At 44.6% G+C, this 16640-nt stretch overlaps 2 protein-coding genes across 2 annotated transcripts in view; one reads left to right on the top strand and one right to left on the bottom strand.

The window, feature by feature from the left end:
- The window catches only part of LOC139750208 (ionotropic receptor 21a-like), a 15381-nt gene extending 7594 nt beyond the window's left edge, over positions 1–7787 (top strand). Inside the window, exons 5-10 of the mRNA XM_071664665.1 lie at positions 1246–1349; positions 2003–2140; positions 3586–3712; positions 4000–4212; positions 5034–5129; positions 6985–7787. Of these exons, the coding sequence (XP_071520766.1) occupies positions 1246–1349; positions 2003–2140; positions 3586–3712; positions 4000–4212; positions 5034–5129; positions 6985–7104 (798 nt within the window). The 3' untranslated portion in view covers positions 7105–7787. The remainder of the gene's footprint in view (positions 1–1245; positions 1350–2002; positions 2141–3585; positions 3713–3999; positions 4213–5033; positions 5130–6984) is intronic.
- Positions 1–16640, bottom strand: part of LOC139750211 (protein SHQ1 homolog) — a 116414-nt gene that overhangs the window by 89816 nt on the left and 9958 nt on the right. The window lies entirely within an intron of this gene.

The raw sequence follows: 16640 nt of genomic DNA, 5'->3' as shown, positions 1-16640 counted from the left end.
CATCTTCAAGACCTTCAAAAAGAGAACGTTATTGCCCAATCATATCTGTTATCTGTTGGACGGCGGCTTTGTTAACGAAGTGGTGTGACGTGCGGAGACCGTGGGTTGGGGGGGGGGGGGGGGTGTCCCTGTGTCGGGGAAAAGGGGAGGGTGATGAGGTCACCAATTAGTCTTAGTAACACCCTACCGAAGCTGCCCAAAAAAGAAAGAGGAAAACAAACAAACAAACGAAAGGCTACCCCAGGCCCTTCTCCACGCCGGAACGCGACGAGCCAACCTCAAACTCACACACCTCAGAAGAAACCTCTCCCCCCACCACCCCTTCCCCCGGCCCCCTCACCCTCACGAGACGATACATGAACACTCAACCCTTACAATAAGAGACAAGTAATTTACTGCTTGGCTCCCCTTACCCACAAAACAGTGGGAAGCCAAACATGCCACAGGAATATGAAATACGTCGCTCTGATGAACAGCCCATGGGGGGATCTCGTACCACCACACACACACGCCAATTATAAACTCATAGGATACCTAACCCCAACGACTGAACCATTACGATCGTAACTTTCTAAACCAGCGCCCACCAGAAATGATCATCCAACTTCGTAACGTCACGCCCGAAATTTCCTTTATACAGCGGGGTCCCACAAGGAAGCGTCTTACCACCAACACCATTCGTAACTTACACAGCTCTGAGCCGACATACTCCCACCAGTTGATGCTGTGAGGGTGGACGTCTGCGCCCGACGACGCTGTTCAACTAGCGAGCAGTCTCGAACGACTCGCTGCCAGAATGTATAGTCAGATGCCACCAGGATATTCAAAGTCGATGAGGACTCGAGGATATATACGCAGAGACAAATGCACTACAGTATAGCGCCCGGGAGAATGAAACCCAGAGACAATGATCACAGAAGGTAACGCGATGGTGTACGAGAACAGCTGCAGACTCCAGGGTCACACACACACACACACACACACATATCAAGGTGTATGATATCTGTTCATATCAATAAGATCTGCACAAGGTAAAGCTGCCTTGACCAGTACGTATAGATTCTGACCACCCCTTCCACACAACCAGACATTGCACCTGGTCAAGGCCATGTTAATATATATATATATATATATATATATATATATATATATATATATATATATATATATATATATATATATATATATCTTCAGTGTCAACGTCAATTCTGAGTTATGTCGGCTGGTTTCCTGTCTCTGTTGCAGGTGAAGGCGCTACCCTGGGATGGACTAAGCCATACGTTGCTGGAGGTGGCGAGAACCGTCCTGCGTCAGGACACAGCTGGTCTCTCCGATGACAACTCCGTCAGGTACTTCGCATCGTGCGTGCGTCATCCCTGTGTACCACGTCCTCCACTTTCCTATACCACTGTTCCTGTTTTTCTAAGTTTTGGTGTTTCCTTCCCTTTCTCCCTCCTCTCTTTCTTCCAAGTCTCATTTCATTGTTCTTGTTCTTCACTCACTTCATTCATTCTTTTTTATATCTAATCTTCGTCTGTCTTCCCTCCTTTCTTTCTTCTCTTCATTCCTCATCCTTCGTCAACCTACACATTTTGCCTCTCAAACCATCCAAACCCAGCACCTTATTCCTGTGTGTCTCATTGAGTGGTCCCTGTGCCATCCACACTTTTCTACGTAAATCTTACAACATTTAATCTTAAACTGATAACAGTTTAATACGTTAGTATCTTTTTCATTAATCTTACGCTGTTAGCAATGACACGACCAAATAACGTAATACACATAGCGATAGATATCTTTATATTCTACTGTAAACATAAATCATGAATAGCGATGGTCGAAGATGTATGTAAATTGTGGAAGACACTCGCAGCTTCAACATCTTCAAGTGTGCCGGAGTTTATGATATACAGAACTCGAAATATCATCATTCTTATGATGCGAGAATCAACGTAGAATTACGAAGCATTTTCAGTGGGTTTTGTTATGGCCTTTTGGGTAGGGTGTTCCAGGGTGCGTGGTTCCTGGTGGCGATGGTCATCTCCATCTCCTACACGGGCAACCTGGTCGCCTACGTCACCGCCCCGACACAGCCTACCTTCATCCGCACCTTCCACCAGCTCTCCTCCTCCACCCACAGGTTCGTGTCCATCTCTCGACTTCTCAGTTCCATCATCGCCTTTTCACGTCTCACAGAACAAGATCAGATCCAGTGTATAAAACTCCTCCACCTTAGGGTTAAGTCGGGTCATGATGTACGAGGTTCTCTTCCCTGGAGTGTTTAAGCGTTTCTGCCGCCAAGGTGTGTGTGTGTGTGTGTGTTTTAGACCCATGGCCCGTGTAGGGCAGCTGTCTGTTTCCCATAGTTTTCGTGCGGCGACGGGTAACACGAAGCCTTGACCCGCCTAAGGATACTTGCCTTTTTTCGTTTAAACCTCTCTTTTATTTTCTTTTGCCTCAAGATTCGGGTCTGTTGCCATCACCACAGGAGCCCACAGTAATCTCTCTCTCTCTCTCTCTCTCTCTCTCTCTCTCTCTCTCTCTCTCTCTCTCTCTCTCTCTCTCCCGAAGATGGCCAGGATTTAGGCCAGTTCTGCTTGTGCCGACGTCCTGATAACAATGTGGCACGCAGAGCGATGTGGTCGCAGAGTTTAAGTTACAGCGGTGTGAGGAGCACGGCCACTGATAAAAGTATATCTGAAAGGATGTCGGAGGTGTACGATAGGTTGTTGAGTGAGGTGTAGGGATGTGGCCAAACGTGGAGGGGCTGAAGGCACACCGGTGTGAGGACATGACTGTTACACAGGTTGTGCCAAGATATGAATACCTAGAGGGAACATGCCTGCCCGACACGGCTGGGCAGTGGGAGACGTGCCTGGTGGATGCACACACACCATGATAATCTGTTGACGATAAACTCCTCTTCTACGCGAACCAATTGCCGGTTGGAGCGCATGACGCATCTCAGATGGAACTTATCTGAGTTTAGAACTACGAAAAAACTTTAACACTCCTCTCTCAACACTAAGGAGCGTTTGTCCTCTCTGAATGATAGTGACAACAGGTGAACGTAAGGGCATATAAATCATCACAGGTACAAAAACACATTTCCGTATACACCAGTTACCGTACACACCATTCCATTTTCCTTAAAAGGACGCCTGGTCACTGGTTGGTATGGTTCCATTCCACTTTTAGTGTGTGCCAACATGGAATGGACCAGTGTACATCCTTAAAATCTAGTGAATCGTAGATCTTTGAATACAACCATCTGTACTTAACCTCTACTGTATCATACATCAGATACAACCAACTGTAAGGCGACAGTCTCGCTCATACAAGACTGTTCGTCGTCGTCCAAAAAAAAATTCTTAAGCAACGCAGGGTGATCCTGAAAGCCGAGAGGATATTAGAAAATGAAATCAAATTTCAGTAGACAACACTGTTAAAAAAATATATATATAGGAGTTAAAGCTACATAACTGAAGACCATGTATTCCACCTAACGCAGAGGTACAGACAGACGACATGCAGGAAAACCATATGACAAATGAGAGTTCTGGTGGTCTTCCTTCCCTCACACAGGCCCATGATGGCGGATTACGGCAGCTACGTGCCAGGGGCCATGCGCACCTCCCTCGACCCCGTCATGAGGGAGTTGGGCCGGGCCATAGAACTCATCCCCTACGACTACAGCCTCGGCCTCAGCAAGGTGAGCCACGACACGGTAAGGAGGTAGCTGAGGGAGGGAGGAGGGAGAGGTACAGCCTCGGCCTCAGCAAGGTGAGACCACGACACGGTAAGGAGGTAGTTGAGGGAGGGAGGGAGAGAAGAGGGTGAGGGGAGAGCTATGGCAACACCCCACACAGCGGTGGGAGCTGGGGCAGTCGTAACGACCCTAGAAGGTTGTCCCGTGCGGAGACGTGGATGTGATTGATGACATAAACCAGAAGTCATTGTGGGAATTCGTGAGTGCAATGACAGTCTTGGCCACGGCAGGTGGAGGAGCAGGGCCGAGCCTTCCTGGAGGTGGAGTCTTATCTGCAGTACGTGGTCATCCTTCATGGCGCCCGCAATACCTACTTCATGACGGAGAAGTACAGCCCCACCCACCTGGCCTGGTACTTCCCCAAGCACACTCCCTGGAAACACAAGTTCGACCGCTACATCTCAGCCTTCAGAGAGTCAGGTCTCTGTCATCACTGGAAGAAGGTGAGTCAGGTCTCTGTCATCAACGGAGGAAGGTAAGTCAGATCTCAGCCATTACTGTACGAGGTGAGTCAGATCTGTCATTACTGGATGGAGGTGAGTCAGGTCTCTGTCTTTACTAGAGGAAGGTGAGTCAGGTCTCAGTCATTACTGGAGGAAGGTGAGTCAGGTCTCTGTCATCACTGGAGGAGGTGAGTCAGGTCTCTGTCACTACTAGAAGAAGGTGAGTCAGGTCTAGTCATCACTGGAAGAAGGTGAGTCAGGTCTCTGTCATCACTGGAAGAAGGCGAGTCAGGTCTCTGTCACTACTAGAAGAGAGTGAGTTAGGTCTATCATTACTGGAGGAAGGCGAGTCAGGTCTCTGTCACTACTGGAGGGAGGTCATGTCACCCACCACCATTCATGTCTCTCCTTACTCACGTGACGCTGCCACTCATGTGACTTCCCCCAGCTATGTCTCTCACTCATGTCTTCCCCCCCCCTCACGATACGGTGTCTGCTTCTTCCCTCTACGCAACCAGTGTGTGGTAACTCCTCATGTGTTTCATCATTAATTTGTTTGGTTTTATCATTAATTTGTTATACTCGAAGAGGCCACTCAAGTCATTCGATTTCTCCACGACTGCGAAGTCTATGCAGTACAGGGTAGGATCTGAAAGTTATGGACATAACACTTAAGTGCCATTTCGTGTTTTTGACTTGCGTTGGTTTATATATTTAACAAAATATTGACACGTAAATACTAATGATATCTTTTTTTTCTCTCACCGAATAGTTAATGATACGAGTATAATTTCAAAACACCAATATTTCCGTTCCTGTAGGAGACGGAGGCGAAATTTGAGGAGAAGATGAACTACCAGAGGCGGAGCCTAGTGGAGGAAGCCAGGGCACAGCCGCTTACACTCGCCGACTGCCAGGTAACGTGAGCTGGACGCTTCGGTAGAACGTAACCAGTGACATTTTGACGTACTGCATTTACCGTAACCAGTGACATTTTGATGTACTGCATTTACCGTAACCAGTGACATTTTTGACGTACTGCATTTACAGTAACCAGTGACATTTTGACGTACTGCATTTACCGTAACAAGTGACATTTTAATGTACTGCATTTACCGAAGCCAGTGATATTTTTGACGTACTGCATTTACAGTAACCAGTGACATTTTGACGTACTGCATTTACAATAACCAGTGACATTTTGACGTACTGCATTTACAATAACCAGTGACATTTTGACGTACTGCATTTACAATAACCAGTGACATTTTGACGTACTACATTTACCGTAACCAGTGACATTTTGACGTACTACATTTACAATAACCAGTGACATTTTGACGTACTGCATTTACAGTAACCAGTGACATTTTGACGTACTGCATTTACAATAACCAGTGACATTTTGACGTACTGCATTTACCGTAACCAGTGACATTTTGACGTACTGCATTTACAGTAACCAGTGACATTTTGACGTACTACATTTACCGTAACCAGTGACATTTTGACGTACTAAATTTACCGGTCTTATCATTCACAAAAAAAAAACAACAAGACATGTAATCCATCCAACAACGGCAATAATCACCACTATAAGAGCAGGTTACCCAGAGAACGTTTCAATCTGTTACCAGTTGTGGCCAGTTGAGTGTGGGGTACATTTATCTCCACACCTCTGCCACCTATCCCTTTTTTTGAAAATAGTACGTAAATCACCACACACTTTTCGAAATCAATATCAACAATGTGAAGACTGCAGACTTTCAGATTTCTTCTAAGTTTTATGTAACTAATCAGATCTACGAAACATGCACTAACGATATGAAACTACTTATCGCAAGGTTATGCCATTCGACGAAGGTTAAAATGAATATCTGTGACCCAATGATTCTTTCCAATAAGGTAAAACGGTTCGGCAACCTAGTCAGATGCACAGAAAAAAAAAAATAATAAGGTATTAAACCACCCGGTGAGTGAGTCTTGGGGAGTTTGGTGTGTGGTGTGTGTCACAGCTCCCGTGAGCAGTCTCGCTAACCGAAAAGATTCTTCTGGTCTCACGGAACACTTCTATAGCTGCCGCCTCCCATACTTTCTGTGTGTGTGGATGCCAATGACATGAGACTTACAAGCTATGACGCCTCCTCTGCTCGTACAGCGAAGCCGTATGAATCTCCCTTCATTTTTGCCCCCTTACCCTCTTTCCTTTTAGCTTTTCCACCTTTGCGAGTTAACGTCTACCATACCAGGGAGTTCAAATCATTTTGTTTTTCACATTCGTCATCTTGGTTCCATTTGAACTGGCTTCGAGTTGGCCATGCTTCGTCTCATGTCGGCATAGTCTGTAAAAATATATTTCGAGAAAAAACTTTTCAAGAAATACCTGATTTAAAAAAAAAAAAAGAGTGGATGCATATGATGGAGATTTCGACTGAAGTGTTATTAATTGGAGACAAGTAAAAAAAAAAAAAAAAAAAAAATGAATTTATTGCATAAGGTCATATGGATATGGTTGATAATGACAGCACATTAATTTACCCATCACATTACCCTTAGACACACACTAGTATAGCGTCATTCGTGTTGATATAAAAAAAAAAAAAACTAAGCACACCATTCATTCTAAATGCTTTTATATGTTTCATAGTAAGACTACATGGAAGAGAAACCCTGATATTACTGAACGCGGTTGGCCGTTTGAAGGGGCTTACACCTCCACCTAGTCTTGCATCAACAGAACGACTAATTCCAAGTCTTAACGTCTACCCTCAGGGAGCCTTCCTCGTCTACGGTGTATGCGTTGGCGCCACAGTCTTGGTCGGCCTTGCACAATTTTTCAGCATACTTGTAAAGGACTATTACGAGGCCCGGAAACACAGGATGAACCAGTGAGGCTGGACTGATACGAGACTGGATTGCCATACGGGATGTTCCGTTGTGTGCCGGCGATGGACCAACGGTCCACGAGCTGCAATGTTTTCACGTGATAATAGTAGCAGTAGTAGTAGTAGTAGTAGTAGTAGTAGTAGTAGTAGTAGTAGTAGTTAAGTGGTTGCTTTACTTCGAATTGTTGAGGTAATGGTTCAGGTGAAGGGTATTATCACTCGGCAACAGTAAGTAGGGAAACGCACCGAGGAACAAATGAAGGTAATGATGCTAGCGGGCGATCGAACGTAGAATCGAATCTTACGTAGCCATCATAGTCCGGAGGGTCGACATGATGCTCTTTCAACTGTTTTGCATCTTCCAGATTATTCAGACTACAAGAGAATTGTCATAGTTCACCTTCTGTCGCTATTCTTCTTTAACGATCTATATCTTCTCTACATATATGATATCTGTAGTGACATTAAAGATAACTAAACTATTTGTATTGGCTTAATTCTATCAGCAGTAAGGAATATATATATGTACCACTCCATATATATATATATATATATATATATATATATATATATATATATATATATATATATATACTCTCTGGTACAGTATGTTACAATGTTACAAAAAATTGTGAGCACTACAGTTTAAGTAAATACAGAGTACGTTAACTGTAAGGATTTTGCACCAGTGGAACACTCGCTGCGTTTGATTTTCCTTGATAAAGTTTGTGACTACATGTAGATCTTACTTTGATCGGTCTGTTTTAGTATAAAAAAACCCCAATTATTCGGTAACTTGTGCATTTTTACTGAACCATTTCGTCAACTTTGTCATATCAGTGAAATTATGGCCAATTGTGATAACAGAGACAATGTCAGTACCAATGTGTGTGTTTTTTAACGAAAGTAGTTTTCATGAAAACTATACATAAATCGGTTTTTAGCCCTATTGGTCACTTCAGATTAGAAAACCGGTTACGGAAGTACCAGACTGTACATTTCACAATGCACTATCTACATCAAGGGCAAAAGAGATATGGTGATTACAATACACACAAACTGCATCAAGTGGGGAAAAGCAATCAAGTCAAATAGCCTGGGGAAGCTTGGCGAGAGTAGACCAGTTTCTTTTTAAGACCGTTTTCTTTCTTCCTCTCCCTGCCCAAGTTGCAGGACCAGCTGGCTACCCACCCACCAAGGAGCGTGGACTTCTAATGCATCGATATCTTTCACACTGATAAAGTCCGACTCCCTCAGACTCTCACATCTTTTACATAGCGTCTGGAAGCCAAGTTTTTTGTTTACGTCGAGGGAAGACATTTTGACGGTGAGGCTTCGGCTGTGACCAGAGAGACGCGCAGAATTGGAGTACTGACAGAGAGCTCTGCTCCAGTCACGGACAGAAGTCCACTTAAAGGTCGGGTCTATATTGAAATACAGAGAGAATTATGAAAGGAAAAAGAAAGGATAAGGGAAAGTATTCACGAATTTTGGAGGTAGTTAAAAACCTGTCTTTTGATATGTGCCAGGTTATAGTTATTGGGGAAAACAAATGAAGGTTAGAAAGTACAAAGCTTCGACGTGTCGGGAAAGAAGCAGGTATCAAAACGGCCCACCTTAGGGATGCCGATGGCCACACTGTAATCAGGTCATTTTGATAACTGTTTCTTTCTCTAAAACTCGAAGCTTTGGAACTCCTTACCCTCTTATGTTTACCTATAACCCTGACCTGGGACATATCAAATAAATAAATAAATAAATAAACGTTTTTCACTTCCTCCACCTTTCGTAAATCCTTTCCCTTATCTCTGTGTTCCCTCCCTCTGTCGTTATCCTCCCTATGTTTCAATTAAGGCCCCGGTCTTGGTGTGAACGACTTCTGTCCATGAATGGACCCTACAAGGTAAAGGAAAAAAAATAAAGTACCCAGTCTGGTGAAGAGGAGAGTCATATCCGTGCAGCAACAGTTCACTTTATGACGGGAGCCTGGGGAGAATACAGGATGATGATTATACAAGCCAATGCACAGCCACACTTCTCGTGCCGTGGCCACCAGCCGAGATAAACACAAAGGCACAAGGAACTTTATTTCGTCCCTCCAAGACGTTCTACCGCTGCGTGAACATCAGCCACGACCACCACCACCAACAGCTGACTTACCCGAGTACGGCAGGACACTGTAATCAGACAGACGTGAGCTTGAGGTTTCCAGACCATAACAAAAATGTCTTTAATCAAGGCAGCGCCAATCAATCAACGAAGCGCTAACTTAGCAATCAATCAACGAAGCGCCAACTTAGTAATCATTCAACGAAGCGCCAACTTAGCAATCAATCAACGAAGCGCCAACTTAGCAATCAATCAACGAAGCGCCAACTTAGCAATCAATCAACGAAGCGCTAACTTAGCAATCAATCAACGAAGCGCTAACTTAGCAATCAATCAACGAAGCGCTAACTTAGCAATCAATCAACGAAGCGCTAACTTAGCAATCAATCAACGAAGCGCTAACTTAGCAATCAATCAACGAAGCGCCAACTTAGCCATCAATCAACGAAGCGGCAACTTAACAAAGCAAGTCTACAACTAAATACAAAGTTCCTAATAGAGGATCATTACTTCAGATGGACTCACAACATTCACAAGTACACTAACATGCACAGTTGTGATCTCACAACACAAGCCCCTCTCAGGGGGTGACGACAACTCGAGCACACACACGGAACATATAAACAAAAATGAATTCATCCTGACTGAATACATCTGGACGCTTCTGTCCTCATTAACGAAAGCTAAAACACAGAGTAATCCAAATGGTCACACTAACTCTTGCACAGTTGATCAGACCCGGCACACAAGGCTGGGTATGTGTCACCATGGGACATCCATTTTATATATTTTTCTTTCTTTCAAACTATTCGCCATTTCCCGCATTAGCGAGGTAGCGTTAAGAACAGAGGACTGGGCCTTTGAGGGAATACCCTCACCTGGCCCAATTCTCTGTTCCTTCTTTTGGAAAATTGAAAAAAAAAAAAAAAAAAAAAAAACCGAGAGGGGAGGATTTCCAGCCCCCCGCTCCCTCCCCTTTTAGTCGCCTTCTACGACACGCAGGGAATACGTGGGAAGTATTCTTAATCCCCTATCCCCTATATATATATATATATATATATATATATATATATATATATATATATATATATACACCTTCACTAACATTCATGTTACAGTTCCTTGTGAATTTAATAAGAAAAGATTCCAATATATATATATATATATATATATATATATATATATATATATATATATATATATATATATATATACTTGCACACGTCAGTAATGGCGGGTCAAGACACGCGCACCTCTTGGCAGCTGAAGTCCCAAAAATGAAGCCATCTCTACTCTGTTGGGGATTCATACATGACCAACAGCTTATAAAGCATGAGCTCAGAGGACTCGCGAGTCACCTATACAGCTACTTCGGGCAACAACACCAGGTGGTGGAAGGCCACAATGAATTAATGGGAGAGAGATGGCTATCGTCAACTCGTACCCACGGGTTTGATCACACCAGATTCAAACCATCGTCCCCGAGAAATGGCCCAGTTCTGAGGGCATAAACAGCCTCTTGGTCCTCAGTAATGACTTACTGGATAACCCCTCCTGGTTGTAAGGGACAAAATACGCACCTTTACAACTGGAATCAAACCTGCCCAATGATACGTCAAATTGATGTGCAACACACTAACGCAAGCTGTGGACACTGTAGACATTATAATCACAGTAACTTACAATACCAAAACCTTTTCATGAAAAAAATTATGGTTTTTAACTTATGATGATAAGTATATATTTTCTACGTAACCTGGTCATACTTATGTCAAATAAACATGTAATCACTTTATAGAGAAATATCCATTTTCTATGTAACTGGACATAATTTTCAAAGACATGAACATTTACTTAGTTCACAAAGGTAAATATATGAAAATGACCCTGGTAATATATAACCCAAAGTCCAAATAACCAACTAACCGGGGCAAAACGAGTGCAAACTTCTTCCCGTAACACTTTAATAGTAATCAAGGGAAAGATCTCGCAATATACTGGTGTTACTCCTACCCAACTCACCTCCTAGCCGCATTTTCTCTTTCAGTCTTTTCTCCTTAGCCTTAAATTCTCGTTTTCTGTTTCAGCACAGACTCCAATAATTCCCAGCCACCGTAAGTTGTTCCCCTGCCGACTAATCGCTGTACGTACAGCTGAGGTGCACAATAAGGGAAAAATGAAAAACAAGCAAGTGTCTGTGACCCAGCATTCACCCCACAGCCACCATCTCGGTCACGAATTTGAAGAGTACTTTAAAAATTCACATATAAGCGAGACAGAATGGAATGTCTGCATACGATGTATATATTTTGCTGTTAAAACTCTGTTGCGTGTTAAGGAGTAGAGTTCTAGACAACTCCCAGGGGCTAAAAAGAAAATGTCACTTTGTCTGTGAGTGTTTGAGAAGAAATCTCCTCTGGCACAGATTACCGAAATACAGTACTATATACACGCCTAGTCAGCTTGACAAAATTTAAAAATGGAAGGAAACCAATTCGACAAATGAGATTTCAGATGAACAGAGATACAACAGAGGATTTGTCCCCTCCTTGAGCTGATGGACTCACTCAAATACCTTGGTCGAGAGACTATCTTACCCAGCTTAACATTATTAAATCAAATCTCAGAAACCGGCTCAGTACAGGTGTGTCTGCCTCAGAAATGTTGTCAAACATATGATGTACCAGGGGTCGTGTGAGGCAGCCCAGTGTGACACCAGCTGTGTCACACGACATCAACAACTTCAGCAGGAGGGAGAGTACACGTGCTTCAGGACCAGTCAAGACCATAGCTCCGAGGACCAGTCAAGACCATAGCTCCGAGGACCAGTCAAGACCATAGCTCCGAGGACCAGCCAAGACCATAGCTCCGAGGACCAGTCAAGACCATAGCTCCGAGGACCAGTCAAGACCGTTGCTCCGAGGACCAGTCAAGACCATAGCTCCAAGGACCAGCCAAGACCATAGCTCCAAGGACCAGCCAAGACCATAGATCCGAGGACCAGTCAAGACCATAGCTCTCAGGACCAGTCAAGACCATAGATCCGAGGACCAGTCAAGACCATAGCTCCGAGGACCAGTCAAGACCATAGCTCTCAGGACCAGTCAAGACCATAGATCCGAGGACCAGTCAAGACCATAGCTCTCAGGACCAGTCAAGACCATAGCTCCGAGGACCAGTCAAGACCATAGATCCGAGGACCAGTCAAGACCATAGCTCCGAGGACCAGTCAAGACCATAGCTCCGAGGACCAGTCAAGACCAGTCAAGACCATAGCTCCGAGGACCAGTCAAGACCATAGCTCCGAGGACCAGTCAAGACCATAGCTCCGAGGACCAGTCAGACGACGGCCTCGAGGGTGCGGGTTGCTTCAGCCTCAAGTCCGCACTTGACGATTCCGTCACCGAAGGCGCCAGGCAGACCCCGAAGTGGAAGGCCCCGAGGACGAAACGCTGGAAGGTCGAGGCGGAGGAAGGTCGCTCAAAAGGCCTTGAGTATGAAGATCTCGCTGGTAGATTCCTCCTCGTCCTCCTCCTCCTCCTCCTCCTCGTCTCATCATCATAAGACATCCCTTAGTAACATAAACCATCACCACGCCCCCCAACACCACACCCTGGGTCATGTAATGTGGGTAAGACTCAACACCATAAGAAGACTAGGTGGGTTATTTAATGGACGGTGGTGGCCTTTTAAATGACCCTTGGCCATTGATCGACCCAAAGCTTAAACCAACCAACCAGCCCACCAACCAACCAACTAACCCAACAACCAACCAACCCACCCACCAACCAACCAACCAACCAACAAACTAACCCACCAACCAACCAACCAACCAGGGCGACACAGGCCCCAAAGGGAATCCTGTTGTCACATCAGTTAATCACTAGAACCATGATAAGCTGAACAGTGTGTTGAACACCGTGTCACCCACGTGAACACCACAACAACGAGATACGAGTCGATGTTTGTACACACAGACCTACAAATGACGATCAATGGCTTTGTCCAGCGTAGGTTCGTTGGTTTGAACTTCAGGTCTATCCATAACTTCAGTGTGTCTATATCATCAAGAGTTATGTCTAAAAAAAAAAAAAGAAAAAAAATACACCTATGTTAACATTTTACGAGTGACTTTATGATTCAAATTCTGGTAATTAATGTGACACTTATTTCCAGTTCAGGTTTTATTACGTGTCTAAAATTTTCTCTTGACTATAACATCCACCATTAAAATGACACCTGGCCTCATTCAAACGCGTCAAACACCACGAGTGTACCCACAGAGAGAGAGAGAGAGAGAGAGAGAGAGAGAGAGAGAGAGAGAGAGAGAGAGAGAGAGAGAGAGAGAGAGAGGGAGGGAAGCGAGCCACAGCTGATCTGTCCCAAGAGACAGCCAACATTCTCGCACATAATGACAACAACACTGGTTTAATTCCCCTCACAAGACGTGATAATCAAGAGTTTCCTTAATTTCCTCTGGGACCCAGCCTGCCGGCTCCCGGGGCCGGCAGGCTGGGTACTATACCGGGTCTTCCTCTACCGGTTCCCCGCAGCCGGTTGAGGAAGACTGGAGCTGCTTCACCTACCGGCTCTTGCGAACGGCTGGGAAATAGAGGTGTGTGTGTGTGTGTGTGTGTGTGTGTGTGTGTGGCTATAATCCTTCACGTATGATTACAGTCACGTGCGTTCATACACACGTACGTACAAGCTCTTGTATGATTAGTTCAGCTGTAACTATCGTGTCCTCCCACTTCTGCAATTTCTGTAATACCTCAAGCATGTATTTTCGGCCAAATGGCGCTTGCGAGCGAGCACACACACACACACACACACACACACTTTCGCTCTCCACAATCAGAATAAATAAAACAACAAATGATCCGAATTTCCATATTCCTGCGAGTAAATTTCCCGCGCTGACATCTCCCTGGGTGACTGAGATGCCAATTATTGTTTTTATTCCTCCGTCTGATTTGCCTTTAGGAAGAGGGCGACCCAGACGGACAGAGACGGCCAATTGTCATGGTGTAACTTGGTTCTACATCTTTTATGGCTATTTCCCATGTATGATCGTATTGGGAAACCTGATGGAGAGGAAAGAAATATTCCCGGGCAGAATGGAACAGTAGTGGGAAAGTCTGGAAACGGATATAGTACTAGAGTGGGAAACAATAGTGTTGGAGAAGAAAATAATAGTAGTAGAGGAGGTAAAAATAATGGAGAAAATAATAAAAATAATGGTGGAGAAAATAATAAAAATAATGGAGGAGAAAATAATAGTAGTGGGGGAGGTAAAAATAATGGAGAAAATAATAAAAATAATGTTGTAGAAAATAATAAAAATAATGGTGGAGAAAATAATAGTAGTGGAGGAGGTAAAAATAATGGAGAAAATAATAAAAATAATGTTGTAGAAAATAATAAAAATAATGGTGGAGAAAATAATAGTAGTGGAGGAGGTAAAAATAATGGTGGAGAAAATAATAAAAATAATGGTGGAGAGAATAATAGTGGTGGAGGAGGAAATGACAGAGGAGAGAAACAACAGCACTGGGATAAGAAATAATAATGGTGGAGGAAGGAACAACAGTGATGAAGAATGAAGCACGAGCGGTGGAGAATGAAACACACGTGATGAAGAATGAAGCACGAGCGATGGAGAATGAAACACAAGTGGTGGAGAATGAAACACGAGTGGTGGAGAATGAAACACGAGTGGTGGAGAATGAAACACGAGTGGTGGAGAATGAAACAAGAGGTTGAGAATGAAACACTAGTGGTGGAGAATGAAACACCAGAGGTGGAGAAGGGAACAAGGAGATTCAAACAGCGGTAGACCAGATAGGAAACAAACATGACACGGGAAGGCGATGACTGTGGTGACGGAGGAAGTAATTCGTGGTGGGAGGAGAGTGAACACCTAAGGGTAAGGGGAAAAAAGAACACCACTGGGTAAAGGGAATATATATATATATATATATATATATATATATATATATATATATATATATATATATATATATATATATATATACAGGTTGTCCCTCCCCCCAAAAAATGTACTCACTTTTTGACACCCTATAACACAATGAATATTTTTTTTAGGGTTAATAGGTTCAGAAAAAAACAAGAAAAAAAAAATCCAGAGAGACCCTATTACTCGCTGAATTTTTTTTTTTTCTTTAGGGTCAATTGGATCAGAAAAAGGATAAAAAGTCAGTGAGTTATAAGGTGTCAAAAAGTGAGTACATTTTTTGTGGGGGGTGGAACACCCTGTACATAGGGTTAAAAGGGAAAAAAAAAAAAAACAATAGCAGGAAGGAGAGTCACACAATAGTGGAAAGACACGACAGTGGGGTGGCAGGAAAACAGGAGACGACGAGAGAGAGAGAGAGAGAGAGAGAGAGAGAGAGAGAGAGAGAGAGAGAGAGAGAGAGAGAGTAGAGGAGCAACACAGCGGCAGGAACGATGCACAGACAACAGTGTGGCGGAGGAGGAACCACAGCGGTGATGAAGCGGAGCAACAACAGACATCAATAGTTCTCCCTCCTGTTCCCTGTCCACTCTATCTATAACCCCAAGTCACCCACGGCTCTTCCTATCTATAGCTCCCCAGCCACGACCTACTCCTCATAATCCCACCCGAGGCAAGCTCTCCCTAGGCTTCTCCCCCTGTTCTCTCCCCAAGCCCCAGAGGCCACACGGGTTGTCCGTATAGAAAGACCTCAACACTGCGTCAGGTGATCGCTGGGGGCGACGCGTCGGCGGGTGGAGACATAGCCAGACGCAGAGAGAAATAGAGAGAAACATCTTCAATGAATGTCAAGTTACTTATATAAGGAAAGAGCCTCGTGCCATGCTATCTTAGTCTCCACCAACAGTGGTGGGTGGGGGAGGAGCCTCGTGCCATGCTATCTTAGTCTCCACCTATAGTGGTGGGTGGGGGAGGAGCCTCGTACCATGCTATCTTAGTCTTCACCTACAGTGGTGGGTGGGGGAGGAGCCTCGTGCCTTGCTATCTTAGTCTCCACCTACAGTGGTGGGTGGGGGAGGAGCCTCGTGCCTTGCTATCTTAGTCTCCACCTACAGTGGTGGGTGAGGGGAGGAGCCTCGTACCATGCTATCTTAGTCTCCACCTACAGTGGTGGGTGGGGGAGGAGCCTCGTGCCATGCTATCTTAGTCTCCACCTACAGTGGTGGGTGGGGGAGGAGCCTCGTGCCATGCTATCTTAGTCTCCACCTACAGTGGTGGGTGGGGGAGGAGCCTCGTAGCATGCTATCTTCGTCTCCACCTACAGTGGTGGGTGGGGGAGGAGCCTCGTACCATGCTATCTTAGTCTCCACCTACAGTGGTGGGTGGGGGAGGAGCCTCGTGCCATGCTATCTTAGTCTCCACCTACAGTGGTGGGTTGGGGAGGAGCCTCGTGCCATGCT

This window comes from Panulirus ornatus, chromosome 9 (assembly GCF_036320965.1).
Source record: "Panulirus ornatus isolate Po-2019 chromosome 9, ASM3632096v1, whole genome shotgun sequence".
Classification (NCBI taxonomy): Eukaryota; Metazoa; Arthropoda; class Malacostraca; order Decapoda; family Palinuridae; genus Panulirus; species Panulirus ornatus.
This window is presented reverse-complemented; position numbering and strand designations above follow the sequence as displayed.